The sequence below is a fragment of the Trachypithecus francoisi genome, unplaced genomic scaffold, assembly GCF_009764315.1.
Source record: "Trachypithecus francoisi isolate TF-2019V2 unplaced genomic scaffold, Tfra_2.0 Lachesis_group3, whole genome shotgun sequence".
Lineage (NCBI taxonomy): Eukaryota > Metazoa > Chordata > Mammalia > Primates > Cercopithecidae > Trachypithecus > Trachypithecus francoisi.
The window spans coordinates 4,269,446-4,281,900 of NW_022681468.1; the positions used below are offsets into that span (position 1 = coordinate 4,269,446).

Here is a 12,455-nt window from a genome sequence, read left to right on the forward strand (position 1 = left end):
ATACACGATATTTAGTGAATGAATAAACCTCTTAAGTACAAATAATCCCAACAAAGAGATGCTTTCTACGCATGCAAGTACTGAACGAACCCATGGGTTTGAGGCCTCACGCAAGAAATGCCAGCTAAGAAAAACCAGGGGACAGGCCAGGTGTGGTGGCTCATGCCTGTAATCTCAGCACTTTGGGAGGCCGAGGCGGGCGGATCACAAGGTCAGGAGCACCCTGGCTAACACAGTGAAACCTCGTCTCTACTGAAAATACAAAAATCAGCCAGGCACAGTGGCAGGCACCTGTAGTCCCAGCTACTCGGGAGGCTGAGGCAGGAGAATGGTGTGAACCCGGGAGGCGGAGCTTGCAGTGAGCCGAGATCGCACCACTGCACTCCAGCCTGGGCGACAGAGCGAGACTCCATCTCAAAAACAACAAAAAAAGAAAAACCAGGGGACAAACTGAGATGTTCACCTGGGTCACAAACCAATTCCTTATAATTATTTTAAAATGCTTAGAAATCTAATAAAATTTCCTTCAGTGCTGCAGTCATCTTAGCTAGAGAGGATTAACAGAAACCAAGGAGGAAAAGGTTTAAAAAATTCAGTGTTACACAGCCATAACAAAGAATGACATCCAGGCTGGGCACGGTGGCTCTCGCTTGTGAGCCATCCAAGCACTTTGGGAGGCCGAGGCGGGTGGGCCACCTGAGGTCAGGAGTTCAAGACCAGCCTGGCAAACATGATAAACCCCCACCTCTACAGCTACTCGGGAGGCTGAGGCAAGAGAATTGCTTGAACCTGGGAGGCGGAGGTTGTAGTGAGCCGAGATCGCGCCACTGCACTCTAGCCTGGGCGACAACAGTGAAACTCTGTCTTCAATAAATAAATAAGTAAATAAATAAAAACAAAGAATGAAATCTTGTCCTTTACAGCAACATGGATGAAACCGCAGGCCATAATCCTAAGCAAATTAATGCAGGAACAGAAAATCAACTGCATGTCCTGACTTGTAAGTGGGAGCCAAACATTGAGCAGGTACGGACATAAACATGGGAAGGACAGACACTGTGAACCACCAGAGCGGGAGAGGCGGCGGCATGGGTCAAAAACCACCTACTGCATACTGTGCTCACTACCTGGCTGCTATATACCCACGTAACAAACCTGCGCATGGACCCCCTGTATTTAAAAGTTGAAAAAGAAAAGAAAAAAATTCAATGTTAAATCCCATATTTGGTAGCATATTCAACACTAAACATAAAATGTCCCACGTATTTACCAGCATAGACCTTCCGGTTTCCAATACTTTCCACCCAGGCTCACAGACTCTCTGGTTTAATCAATGGTATACATGGATAAACCAACCTTTTTTTTTTTTTTTTTTTGAGACAGAGTCTCGCTCTGTTGCCAGGCTGGAGTGCAGTGGCACGATCTCGGCTCACTGCATCCTCTGCCTCCCAGGTTCAAGTGATTCTCCTGCCTCAGCCTCCCGAGTGGCTGGGATTATAGGCACGTGCCACCACACACAGCTAATTTGTGTGTTTTTAGTAGAGACGGGGTTTCACCATGTTGGCCAGGATGGTCCCAATCTCTTGACTTCGTGATCCACCTGCCTAGGCCTCTCAAAGTGTTGGGATTACAGGCGTGAGCCACCGCGCCCAGCCCCGACATTTTAATGTAAATATTGAAAAGCACGCCAGGTACAGTGGCTCACGCCTGTAATCCTAGCGCTTTGAGAGGCTGAGGCGGGTGGATCACCTGAGGTTGGGAGTTCGAGATCAGCCTGACCAAGATGGAGAAACCCCATCTCTACTAAAAATACAAAATTCGCTGGTCATGGTGGCGCATGCCTGTAATCCCAGCTACTCGGGAGGCTGAGGCAGGAGAACTGCTTGAACCCGGGAGGCGAGGCTGCAGTGAGCCGAGATCACGCCATTGCACTCCAGCCTGGGCGATGAGCGAAACTGTCGCCAAAATAAATAACTAACTAAATAAAATAATAGTAAATAAATAAACATTGAAAAGTACAAAACTGAGACCCTTTAAGCAGGGTGGTGCGTACACAGGTGGTCTGTCATCATTTAGACCTGTGTGTGCGTGTGTGTGTGTGTGTGTGTGTATGTGTGTGTGTGTATTTTCCGTTAATGTGAAGTATTTTGCAGTACAACTCCTTTGGGGAAGAAATGTAGGTGTTCTCTTTTGGATGAATGGGCCAGTGCTCACTCAGTGAGCAGTGGGATTCCCAGAGAATCTGGAAAGACTGCCCCCAGAATCTGGAAAGACTGTCACCCCAGGTGGGTGTATGCCAGCTACAGAGGGTACCTGTCTTCTTCTTCTTCTTCTTCCTTTTCACTTTGATAGGCTTCACGACAAGCTCCTGGTCAAAGTCCTCTGAGCTGATGGCGTTGAATCTCTGTGAGGGGGGCTGGTTGCCTTTGCCCAGCTCAGGGGCGGCCTGGAGCCCAGTGGGCAGGAGCCCGGAGCTGCTGTCGGTGGAGTTGAGTGAGCTGCTCCTGCTCCTTGGCTCACTGGCCATGGAGCTAGCCACAGAAGAGCCTCTGAGCCTCGTCTCAGAAACTGTGGCCCCTGGTAGCTTCTCTGCTTGCTGCACGTGGACTCGCTCTGAGCATCCAGACATCTCCAGACCATCTCTCACTAAGAAAGAAGAGTCTGGTTTTATCACTAGTGATCCAAGAGAGAGCTGATGTGCACTTAATTGCTAGCCCTAAATACCAGTTGTCACATAGGCGCCAGCCGGCTAAAGAACTGAAAGATTCTAAATTCATAGAAACCAGCAAAACTAAAAGAATCACACAAATGAGTCTAAGAAATAGTTTTTGTTCTTCAAGAAGCTCATATATGAAAATCAGTAAAATAATTTGCCATAGCTTTTTTTTTTTTTTTTTTTTTTAGTAGAGACGGAGTTTCACCATGTTAGCCAGGATGGTCTCGATCTACTGACCTCGTGATCCGCCCGTCTCGGCCTCCCAAAGTGCTGGGATTACAGGCTTGAGCCACTGCGCCTGGCCCATAGCTGTCTTTTTAAAGCAACTCAGTAGTAAGGAAAGGTTGGGAGTGGTGGCTTACACCTATAATCTCAGCACTTTGGGAGGCTGAGGTGGGGAGATCACTTGAGCTCAGGCGTTCAACATCAGCCTGGGCAACATAGCGAAAACCCATCTCTACCGCAATACAAAAAATTAGCAGGGTGTGGTGGTGCATGCCTGTAGTTCCAGCTACTTGGGAGGCTGAGGTGGGAGAATCATTTGAGCCTGGGAGGTGGAGGTTGGAGTGAGCTGAGATCATGCCACTGCACTCCAGCCTGCACGACGGAGTGAAACCTGTCTCAAAAAAAAAAAAAAAAAGTAAAAAAATACTAAGAATACAGCATTTCTCACTTTAATTTACGAGTATTTATAAATGAGAGATGCCTGAGTATAACAAAACAGCTTAGTTATACTTCATACTTAAGACTATGCCTTGAATATACTTTAAGATCACTCAAAGGGCACTTGAAAACATATGTGTAGCTGTAATTAAATTTCCTGAAAGAGGGAAAGCTAACTTTCCATTAGAACAAACTCAAGACAGAGAAGTCCATTACCACACAGCATCAAGGCAAGCAGACAGGAGAGTGAGGGCAGGCATGTGAGTCCCTGTCCCCTGTCCCCGAGACCAAGGGCCAGTGAGCTTACCACTGCAGTGCGCTCATACTTCCTGCAACACGACACCACAGGGCACCAGGCCAGAGCAGTTCCAGCTACAGTACCCTCAACATAAGACCACAGCCCACTCTGATCCCTTCGCCATCCTCTCTTTATCAGGGATCCTCTGTGTGTCAGACATAGGGCTAGCTGCTGGGACATGGCAGTCCATGAGACATAGGAATTCCTGCCCTTGAAGCACCCACATTCTATTGAGGGCATGTGTTAGGGGGAGACTGCAGGCAATGGAGTGTATGCTGGAGACTGGAGGGGCAGGACTCTGCTCTGAAGCGACTTGCGGAAGATTACATAAGTTAATGGTGGATCTTGCCTAGAGCTGCCCTGTCCAACAGGCAGCCAGCAGCTACTTGTAACTATTGAAACTCACATTGATCAAAATTGGGCCGGGCTCAGTGGCTCAAGCCTGTAATCCCAGCACTTTGGGAGGCCGAGTCAGCAGATCACAAGGTCAGGAGATCGAGACCATCCTGGCTAACATGGTGAAACCCCATCTCTACTAAAAATACAAAAAAATTAGCTGGGCGTGGTGGTGGGCGCCACTTAAGCTGGGCACGGTGGCTCATGCCTGTAATCCCATCACTTCGGGAGGCTAAGGTGGGAGGACTGCCTGAGCTCAGAAGTTCGAGACCAGCCTGGGCAACATGGTGCATGGTGAAACTCCATTTCTACTAAAATACAAAAAATTAGCCTGGTGTGGTGATGCACACCTGTAATACCAGCTACTCAGGAGGCTGAGGCAGGAGAATTGCTTGAACCCAGGAGGTGGAGGTTGCAGTGAGCAGAGATTGCACCACTGTACTCTAGCCTGGTGGACAGAGCAAGACTCCGTTTCAAAAAAAAAAAAAAAAAATTAAACAAAATGTAAAATTCATCCCTCAGCTGCATTTGCCATATTGCAAGTACTCAGCAGCCACCCATGGACGGTGACTGCCTACCAGACAGGGCAGATGAGAGCATCTTCATCACTGCAGAAGGCTCTATGGGCAGCAGAGGTTCAGAGCGTAGCCTGGTGGCTCCAAGTCACCACCCTTCCTGAAAGCCATACTGTCCCTCTGATGATACTGTCTGAGGGGCTCATAAACTCAAGAGTCAGAGCTTATTCGCTTCTTATACAAATTATGTTTTGGAATATTCATCCCAATTTGCCCTCTCTGACTTCAGAGGTAATGGCAGTGAGGAGGAGGGTGATGGGGCCCACATGGCTGTTGTTGCCACCATGAGGAACAAGTTCCCTGAGGAACCCAAATACATAAAGTACGTGGATGTCCGCACAAGGACACATATTAGGATTCTTTGCTTATTAAAATTTGGGCTTGTATGAATTACCAAAAAATGTCAAAAGCACAGAGAAAAATCAATCCTACAAGGAAGAACTGAGTTAAGGGTAAACGGTTATGTCCCAGACAACGGATTTAAATCTTCTAAAACCTCATGCAGGTCTATGTCTTTTGGAGCATTAATCCCACATACTGTCTCAGACGGAGATCAGGGATCAGTAAAGTGGTTTCTGATTTTTCCTTCCTCCTTTCTCAATCTCCCCATCTTCCACAACCATGAAAGCAACTCCACTAAATGTGAGACTATCTGATGTAAGCCTTCAAGTAGGTGACTTTCAAGAAATGTAGCGTAAACACTATTTTTTTTTTTTTTTTTTTTTTTGAGACGGAGTCTCACTCTGTCGCCCAGGTTGGAGTGCGGTGGCCGGATTTCGGCTCACTGCAAGCTCCACCTCCCGGGTTCACGCCATTCTCCTGCCTCAGCCTCTCGAGTAGCTGGGACTACAGGCGCCCGCCACCACGCCCGGCTAGTTTTTTGTATTTTTTAGTAGAGACAGGGTTTCACCATGTCAGCCAGGATGGTCTCGATCTCCTGACCTCGTGATCCGCCCGTCTCGGCCTCCCAAAGTGCTGGGATTACAGGCTTGAGCCACCGCGCCCGGCCAATAAACACTATTTTTAACAATCAGAGGAGCGGCCAGGCACGGTGGCTCACGCCTGTAATCCCAGTACTTTGGGAGGCTGAGGTAGGCGGATCACCTGAGGTCAGGAGTTCGAGATCTGCCTGACCAACATGGAGAAACCTTATCTCTACTAAAAACACAAAATTAGCCTGGCATAGTGGTGCATGCCTATAATCCCAGCTACTCAGGAGGCTGAGGCAGGAGAATAGCTTGAAACTGGAAGGCTGTGGTGAGCCGAGATTGCGCCATTACACTCCAGCCTGGGCAAGAAGAGCAAAACTCCATCTCAAAAAAAAAAAAAAAAAAAAAAAAAGGATCAGAGGAAACCCTCCAAATCCTCCATGTTCAAATAAAGTTGCAATAGTTTAGCAAAATCACGGTAAGTTTTTGGTTTTGTTTTTGAGACGGGGTCTCACTCTGTCACCCAGGCTGGAGCGCAGTGGTGCGATCTTAGCTCACAGCAACATCCGCCTCCCAGGCTCAAGTGATCCTCCCACCTCAGCCTCCCGAGTAGCTGGGACCACAGGCATACGCCACCCTACCTGGCTAGTTTTTTGTATTTTTGGTAGAGACAGGGTTTCACCATATTGCCCAGGCTGGTCTTGAACTCCTGAGCTTAAGTGATCCACCCACCTCGGCCTCCCAAAGTGCTGGGATTACAGGTGTGAGCCACCGTGCCTGGCTCAGTGGTAAGTCTGATCAATTATTAACTGCAATTACAAACAACAGAGTATAGTACTTCCCATCTTACAGTACATTTTATAATAAATACAAACCTATTGATGCTAATCCTTCAGGCCTGCTTGAAATTCTTATAATGTTCCTATCTCCTTTCAAGAAAAATATTTCATTTTCTGTGCACGAAACAGACACAATATCACCGGATCCTTCCAAACCAGCAATTGTGGCCTGTCAAAAAAAAAAAAGAAGCATGTGTGAGAGTCCAAATCAGTCAAATGATAACTGCACTTTACTATGGCAACTTTCTGAAAATTCCAATTCAATCTAAAGTTAGGTAACATCTGACAGATTGGTAAGCAGGATCTGAGGGGTCCCCTGGCAGGGTGGGGCCTCGGTCATCTCCGACCCATGTGCCACCCTGCCCTTGTCCCTGCTGCAGGTGCACCAGCCCTGACAACCCAGTCCCAGCCCTGTTCCTCCATGGTGCATGCACGCGCTTCTCTTTCTGCTCGAATTCCTTTCCTGTCCATGTTTGCTGGGGGAGTTCCAGTTCTCTCCAGATGCCACCTCCCTGAGAAGCAGCCTCTGGCAAGCTTGCCCTCTGGTGCAAAGCCCAGGACTCTCAGGGCTTGCGGCACCTCATCCAAACCTCTGCTTGGCACCCCACTCCTGGGGCGGAAACAGCGTGCAGACAGGTCTAGTCCTCCTACTGTGTGCAGGAATAGTCCTCCTACTGTGTGCCTTCCTGCAGGAGAGGCCAGTGTACACTGCAGCTCAAGGGTTTTGAATGAATACATGAAGGGAGGCGAGGTTCTTTCAGCATTATCTGAAAGGGGTGGAAACACATCCCAAGCCCACACAGACTTAAAGCAAGTCCTTGCTTTGCTGTCAACAGTGCAAATAAGAGACTGTAATTTTAAATAACTGATGGACAGCTGCAAACATAACATTTGTTTCTGAAAGCTGCCAGTCATGCTGCCACTGGGTGGTCCAGACTCTGAGGGTGACTGTCTCCATTTCTCTGCCTATAAACTGAAGTTAATTATACCTACTGGGTAAAGCATCGGGTACGTGCTCAGATGAAAAACCAATGCACACTTACTAAGCATCTTGATGCTACTAACTAACAAGTGCACATAAGTCCAAAAGGTATCCAGGGAAACAAGTTCTTTGTAACTGAGGAAAGGGTGCAAAAATATCTTTCAGAATATCCCTTAGAAAATGAACAAGCTCAAGGCACCTTAGTGACTCCCCTAAATCGAAGCTTCTTACACCCACCCCGTTTGAGAGGAAAGAAAACCAGGCTCAGGCCAGTAAGAGACTTGGTTAAAGGCAGAACCAGGCTAGAAGAGTCGAGTCTAGTTCTGCCCCTCCACCCCGGGTCAGTTTTCTTCCTGCCAAGCCAGTATTACCAGGCACGGCTGATGATAATTCAGAAGGCTTCAATGAGGAGAGGATGAACTTCATGTTCTGCTGACACACACCAAAGAAGAAAACCCTTTCTTTTCTTTTTTTTTGGAAATGGACGTCTCACTCTATCGCCCAGGCTGGAGTGCAGTGGCATGATCTTGGCTCACTGCAACCTCCACCTCTCAGGTTCAAGCAATTCTCCCTGCCTCAGCCTCCCGAGTAGCCAGGACTACAGGCACCTGCCACCATGCCTGGCTAGTTTTTGTATTTTTAGTAGAGACGGGGTTCTGCCATGTTGGCCAGGCTGGTCTTGAACTCCTGACCTCAGGTGATCCGCCTGCCTCGGCCTCCCAAACTGCTGGGATTACAGGTGTGAGCCACTGCGCCTGACCAAAAACCATTTATTTTCTATAGTGAGGCTCTGCTTATAAGAGAAAGGGGTGCCTGGCAGAGGCCTGCTGAGCTCAGAATGGAAGAACGTGAACAGGACAGGGCTTGGTCTGGAATCTGGGGGTGAGGAGTTGGGAGGGTGAGGCAGAGAGATTTTTTTAAAAAGAGCAAAAGCTCTGCTCTTAAGACAATGAGAAACTGAAACTAAACAGCTTTAAAGTTCCTAAATCTGTCTCTAACGATAATCTGTTATCATCTTGGTTTAAGCAGAAATTATTTCCTACCATGATTTTAATGATGTTGGAAATTTGCCCAAGATATGTTGCTAAGTAAAGAAAACCGAAAATAAAAAACAAAAAAACAAAAACAAAAAAAACAAGTGGCGGCTGGGCGCGGTGGCTCATGCCTGTAATCCCAGCACTTTGGGAGGCCGAGGCAGGCAGATCACGAGGTCAGGAGATCGAGACCATCCTGGCTAACATGGTGACACACCACCTTTACTAAAATACAAAAAATTAGCTGGGTGTGGTGGTGGGCGCCTGTAGTCCCAGCTACTTGGGAGGTTGAGGCAGGAGAATGGCATGAACCCGGAAGGCAGAGTTTGCAGTGAGCCGAGATCGCACCACTGCACTCCAGCCTGGGCAACAGAGCCAGACTCCATCTCAAAAACAAAATCAAAAACAAAAACAAAACAAAAAACCAAGTGGCAAAATGATGTAGCTCCATTTGAGTAAGAAGACAAGGGCAAAATAACAGAGAAAGCATGCTGAGGGACGGGCCCCTCCTCAGGAACTAAAATTCTCTGCTACTGTTTCTTTTTTTTTTGAGATGGAGTTTCGCTCTGTAGCCCAGACTATAGTACAATGGTGAAATCTCAGCTCACAGCAACCTCTGCCTCCCGAATTCAAGCAATTCTCCTGCTTCAGCCTCCTAAGTAGCTGGGATTACAGGAGTGTGCCACAATGCCTAGCTAATTTTTTAATTTTTAGTAGAGACGGGGTTTCACCATGTTGTCCAGGCTGATCTCGAACTCCTGACCTCAGGTGATTTGCCCACTTCGGCCTCCCAAAAGTATTGGGATTACAGGCGTGAGCCACCGCGCCCAGCCTCTGCTACTGTTTCTGTCGTATTTGAGTTATCACTGTATGTGCTCATAGTGATTGGATAGTCAGAAAAAACATGACCCAAATAGATTATAAAGAACAAGGCTGGGCATGGTGGCTCACGCCTGTAATCCCAGCACTTTGGGAGGCTGAGGCAGGTGGATCACCTGAGGTCAGGAGTTCGAGACCAGCCTAGCCAACATGGTGAAACACCGTCTCTACTAAAAATACAAAAATTAGCTGGGTGGGGTGGCACGGGCCTGTAATCCCAGCCACTTGGGAGACTGAGGGAGGAGAATCACTTGAACCTGGGAGGCGGAGGTTGCAGTGAGCCCAGATCGCGCCACTGCACTGCAGCCTGGGTGACATAATAGGACTCTGTCTAAAAAAAAAAAAAAAGGGGCCAGGCATGGTGGCTCACGCCTGTAATCCCAGCACTTTGGGAGGCCAAGGCAAGCAGATCACGAGGTCAGGAGTTCAAGACCAGCCAGACCAACATTGTGAAACCCTGTTTTTACTAAAAATACAAAAATTAGCTGGGTGTGGTGGCATGAGTCTGTAATCCCAGCTACTCAGGAGGCTGAGGCAGGAGACTTGCTTGAACCTGGCAGGTGAAGGTTGCCGTGAGCCGAGATCATGCCACTGCACTCCAGCCTGGGCGACAGAGCGAGACTCTTTCTCAACAACAACAAAAGAACAAGTTTAATGTGTTTACATACAAAAAACATACATAATTTCTTGACAGAGAATTGGACCTAAATGTCAAAACCAAACTGTTTTTTTTTCAAATCTATGAAAATGACCAAACCTTCATTTGATTTCCTTGACTGGCCTGAAGGCAAAAGTAAAGTGTAAATCAATACTGCTCCTGGTAGCATTCTGAGGGCCCTGAGCAGAAGAGTTTGTAGAGAAACATTCTCTTGCCTACAGACACCGAAGATATGGCAGCGTCCCTTCGCTTACCTGGTTGACTGTGTCTAGGAGATAGATACTATATTCATTCCAACTCAGCACCCAGCCTTCTTGAAAGAAACACGAAACAAGCCCCAGGTGCCTCTCAGGTAAGCTGCAACTTCCTCTGTTGGGGGATTCCAGACGTGGGTGCAGTTCAAAAGGCTTGACTCCCCCGGCAAAAGCATCTTTTAAGATAAATGTGGCTTGAACAGTCCCGTGGACATCAGCCTTCCACAGCCGGAGCCCGGGCCGTGATGCATACAAGGTTAGATCACTTTGCTTACAGAGTCCTGGTATAAAACAAGCACCAAATTTCCCAGTACTAAAATTAGAAGGAAGAAAGAAAGAACAAAAAACAGACATGGACCGATTTGAAGTAATGCAGTTGTCAACCCTTAATATTAAGTACAAGAATTTTTTGGCTAAGACAATAATTGATTTTTCACTTTTTCTACTGTTTGTTTTTTGTCAGTTAAACCACACTGTCACCCCTTACCGACAGAGGCCCACCACACCCTCACAGGTGTGTGCCCCATTAGCACACAGGGAACCATTCACTGAGTACCCACACAGCTTGCACTGCGCCTGGGGCTTGATCCCACTCTCATGTCTAATCCTTACAACAACCATGTGTGGCAGATACAGTCACATACGATGTAACATTTTAGTCAGACTGGGTGCAACGGCTCATGCCTGCAATCCCAACACTTTGGGAGGCCAAGGCGGCAGATCATCTGAGGTCAGGAGTTCTAGACCGGCCTGGCCAACATGGTGAAACCATGTCTCTACTAAAAATACAAAAATTAGCTGGGCGTGGTGGCACATGCCTGTAGTCCCAGCTACTCGGGAGGCTGAGGCAGGAGAATCGCTTGAACCTGGGAGGCAGAGGTTGCAGTGAGCTGAGATCATGCCACTGTACTCCAACCTGGGTGACAGACTCTGCTTCAAAAACAACACTAAGTCATTTTAGTCAATGATGGACCGCAAATACAACAGTGGTCCCATAAGATTATAATACCATATTTTTATGGCACCTTTTCTGTTTAGACATACTAATACTTACCTTTGTGCTACAGCTGCCTAAAGTATTCAGTGCAGTCACAAGTGGTGCAGGTCTGTAGCCCAGGAGCAATTTGCTGTACCATTTAGCCCAGGTGTGAAGTAGGTTGTACCTACCTCCTACGTTTGTCAGTACACTCTATGCTGTTCATGCAACAAACATGTCACCTAACAATGCATTTCTCAGACTATATCCCTGTTGTTCATTGACACATGACTGTATTACAACTCCCGTTTTGGAGGAGAGGAAACTGAGGCAGAAGGTGAAGAATCCAGGTCTGCTCATCCTTTCCTGCTCTGATTCTGTTGCTCTGACATCTGATTGCTGTGCTCACTCCACATCCTGAATGAATGAGCTTCACGCAACCCATCTAGAGTGTTGCCCTTTCAGAATTTCTCTAAACCCATCAGAGGCACCAATGTCCCTTCCTGTCCCCAAGCTTGATATTTTTTCTTTCTGAAATTATGAAATATCTGATACAAACAAAAGAATATGCTATATATAGAGTCACAGGTCACTTAGTGACAGGGATGTTTGAGAGATCTGTCATTAGGCAATGTCTCCGTTGTGTGAACATCATAGAGTGTACTTACACAAACCTAGATGGCACAGCCTATGACACACCCATATAGTCTAGCCCAGGGATGTTCAATCTTTTGGCTTCCCTGGGCCATATTGGAAGAAGAACTGTCTTGGGTCACACATAAAATACACTAACGATAGCTGATGAACTAAAAATAATAATAATCACAAAAAAACCTCTTTTTGTTTTGAGACAGAGCTTTGATCTTGTTGGCCAGGCTGGAGTGCAATGGCGCACTCTGGGCTCAATGCAATGGACCCACTGCCTCTCGGGTTCAAGTGATTCTCCTGCCTCAGCCTCCCAAGTAGCTGGGATTACAGGCATACACCACCATGCCCAGATAATTCTGTATTTTTAGTACAGATGGGGTTTTACCACGTTGGCCAGGCTGGTCTCGAACTCCTGACCTCAAGTGATCCACCTGCTTTGGCCTCCCAAAGTGCTGGGATTACAGGCATGAGACACCACACCTGGCCAAAAAAATTTCATTTTTTTTTTTTTTTTTGAGATGGAGTCTCGCTATGTTGCCCAGGCTGGAGTGCAGTGGCTCCATCTCGGCTCACTGCAAGCTCCGCCTCCTGGGTTCACGCCATTCTCC

At 47.4% G+C, this 12,455-nt stretch overlaps 1 protein-coding gene across 10 annotated transcripts in view; it reads right to left on the minus strand.

Moving 5' to 3' along the window:
- The window catches only part of TECPR2 (tectonin beta-propeller repeat containing 2), a 140,330-nt gene that overhangs the window by 68,120 nt on the left and 59,755 nt on the right, over positions 1 to 12,455 (minus strand). For 9 of the 10 annotated variants that reach the window (XR_004432249.1, XM_033191209.1, XM_033191213.1 and 6 more), the window contains 3 exons: positions 10,224 to 10,536; positions 6,453 to 6,585; positions 2,314 to 2,646 (listed from right to left, as the gene is read on the minus strand). Coding sequence is in view for 9 of the 10 variants with exons in the window: in XM_033191209.1 (XP_033047100.1) it covers positions 2,314 to 2,646; positions 6,453 to 6,585; positions 10,224 to 10,536 (779 nt within the window). In the remaining variant the exon portion in view is untranslated. The remainder of the gene's footprint in view (positions 1 to 2,313; positions 2,647 to 6,452; positions 6,586 to 10,223; positions 10,537 to 12,455) is intronic. The other variant, XM_033191215.1, reaches the window with a different exon arrangement.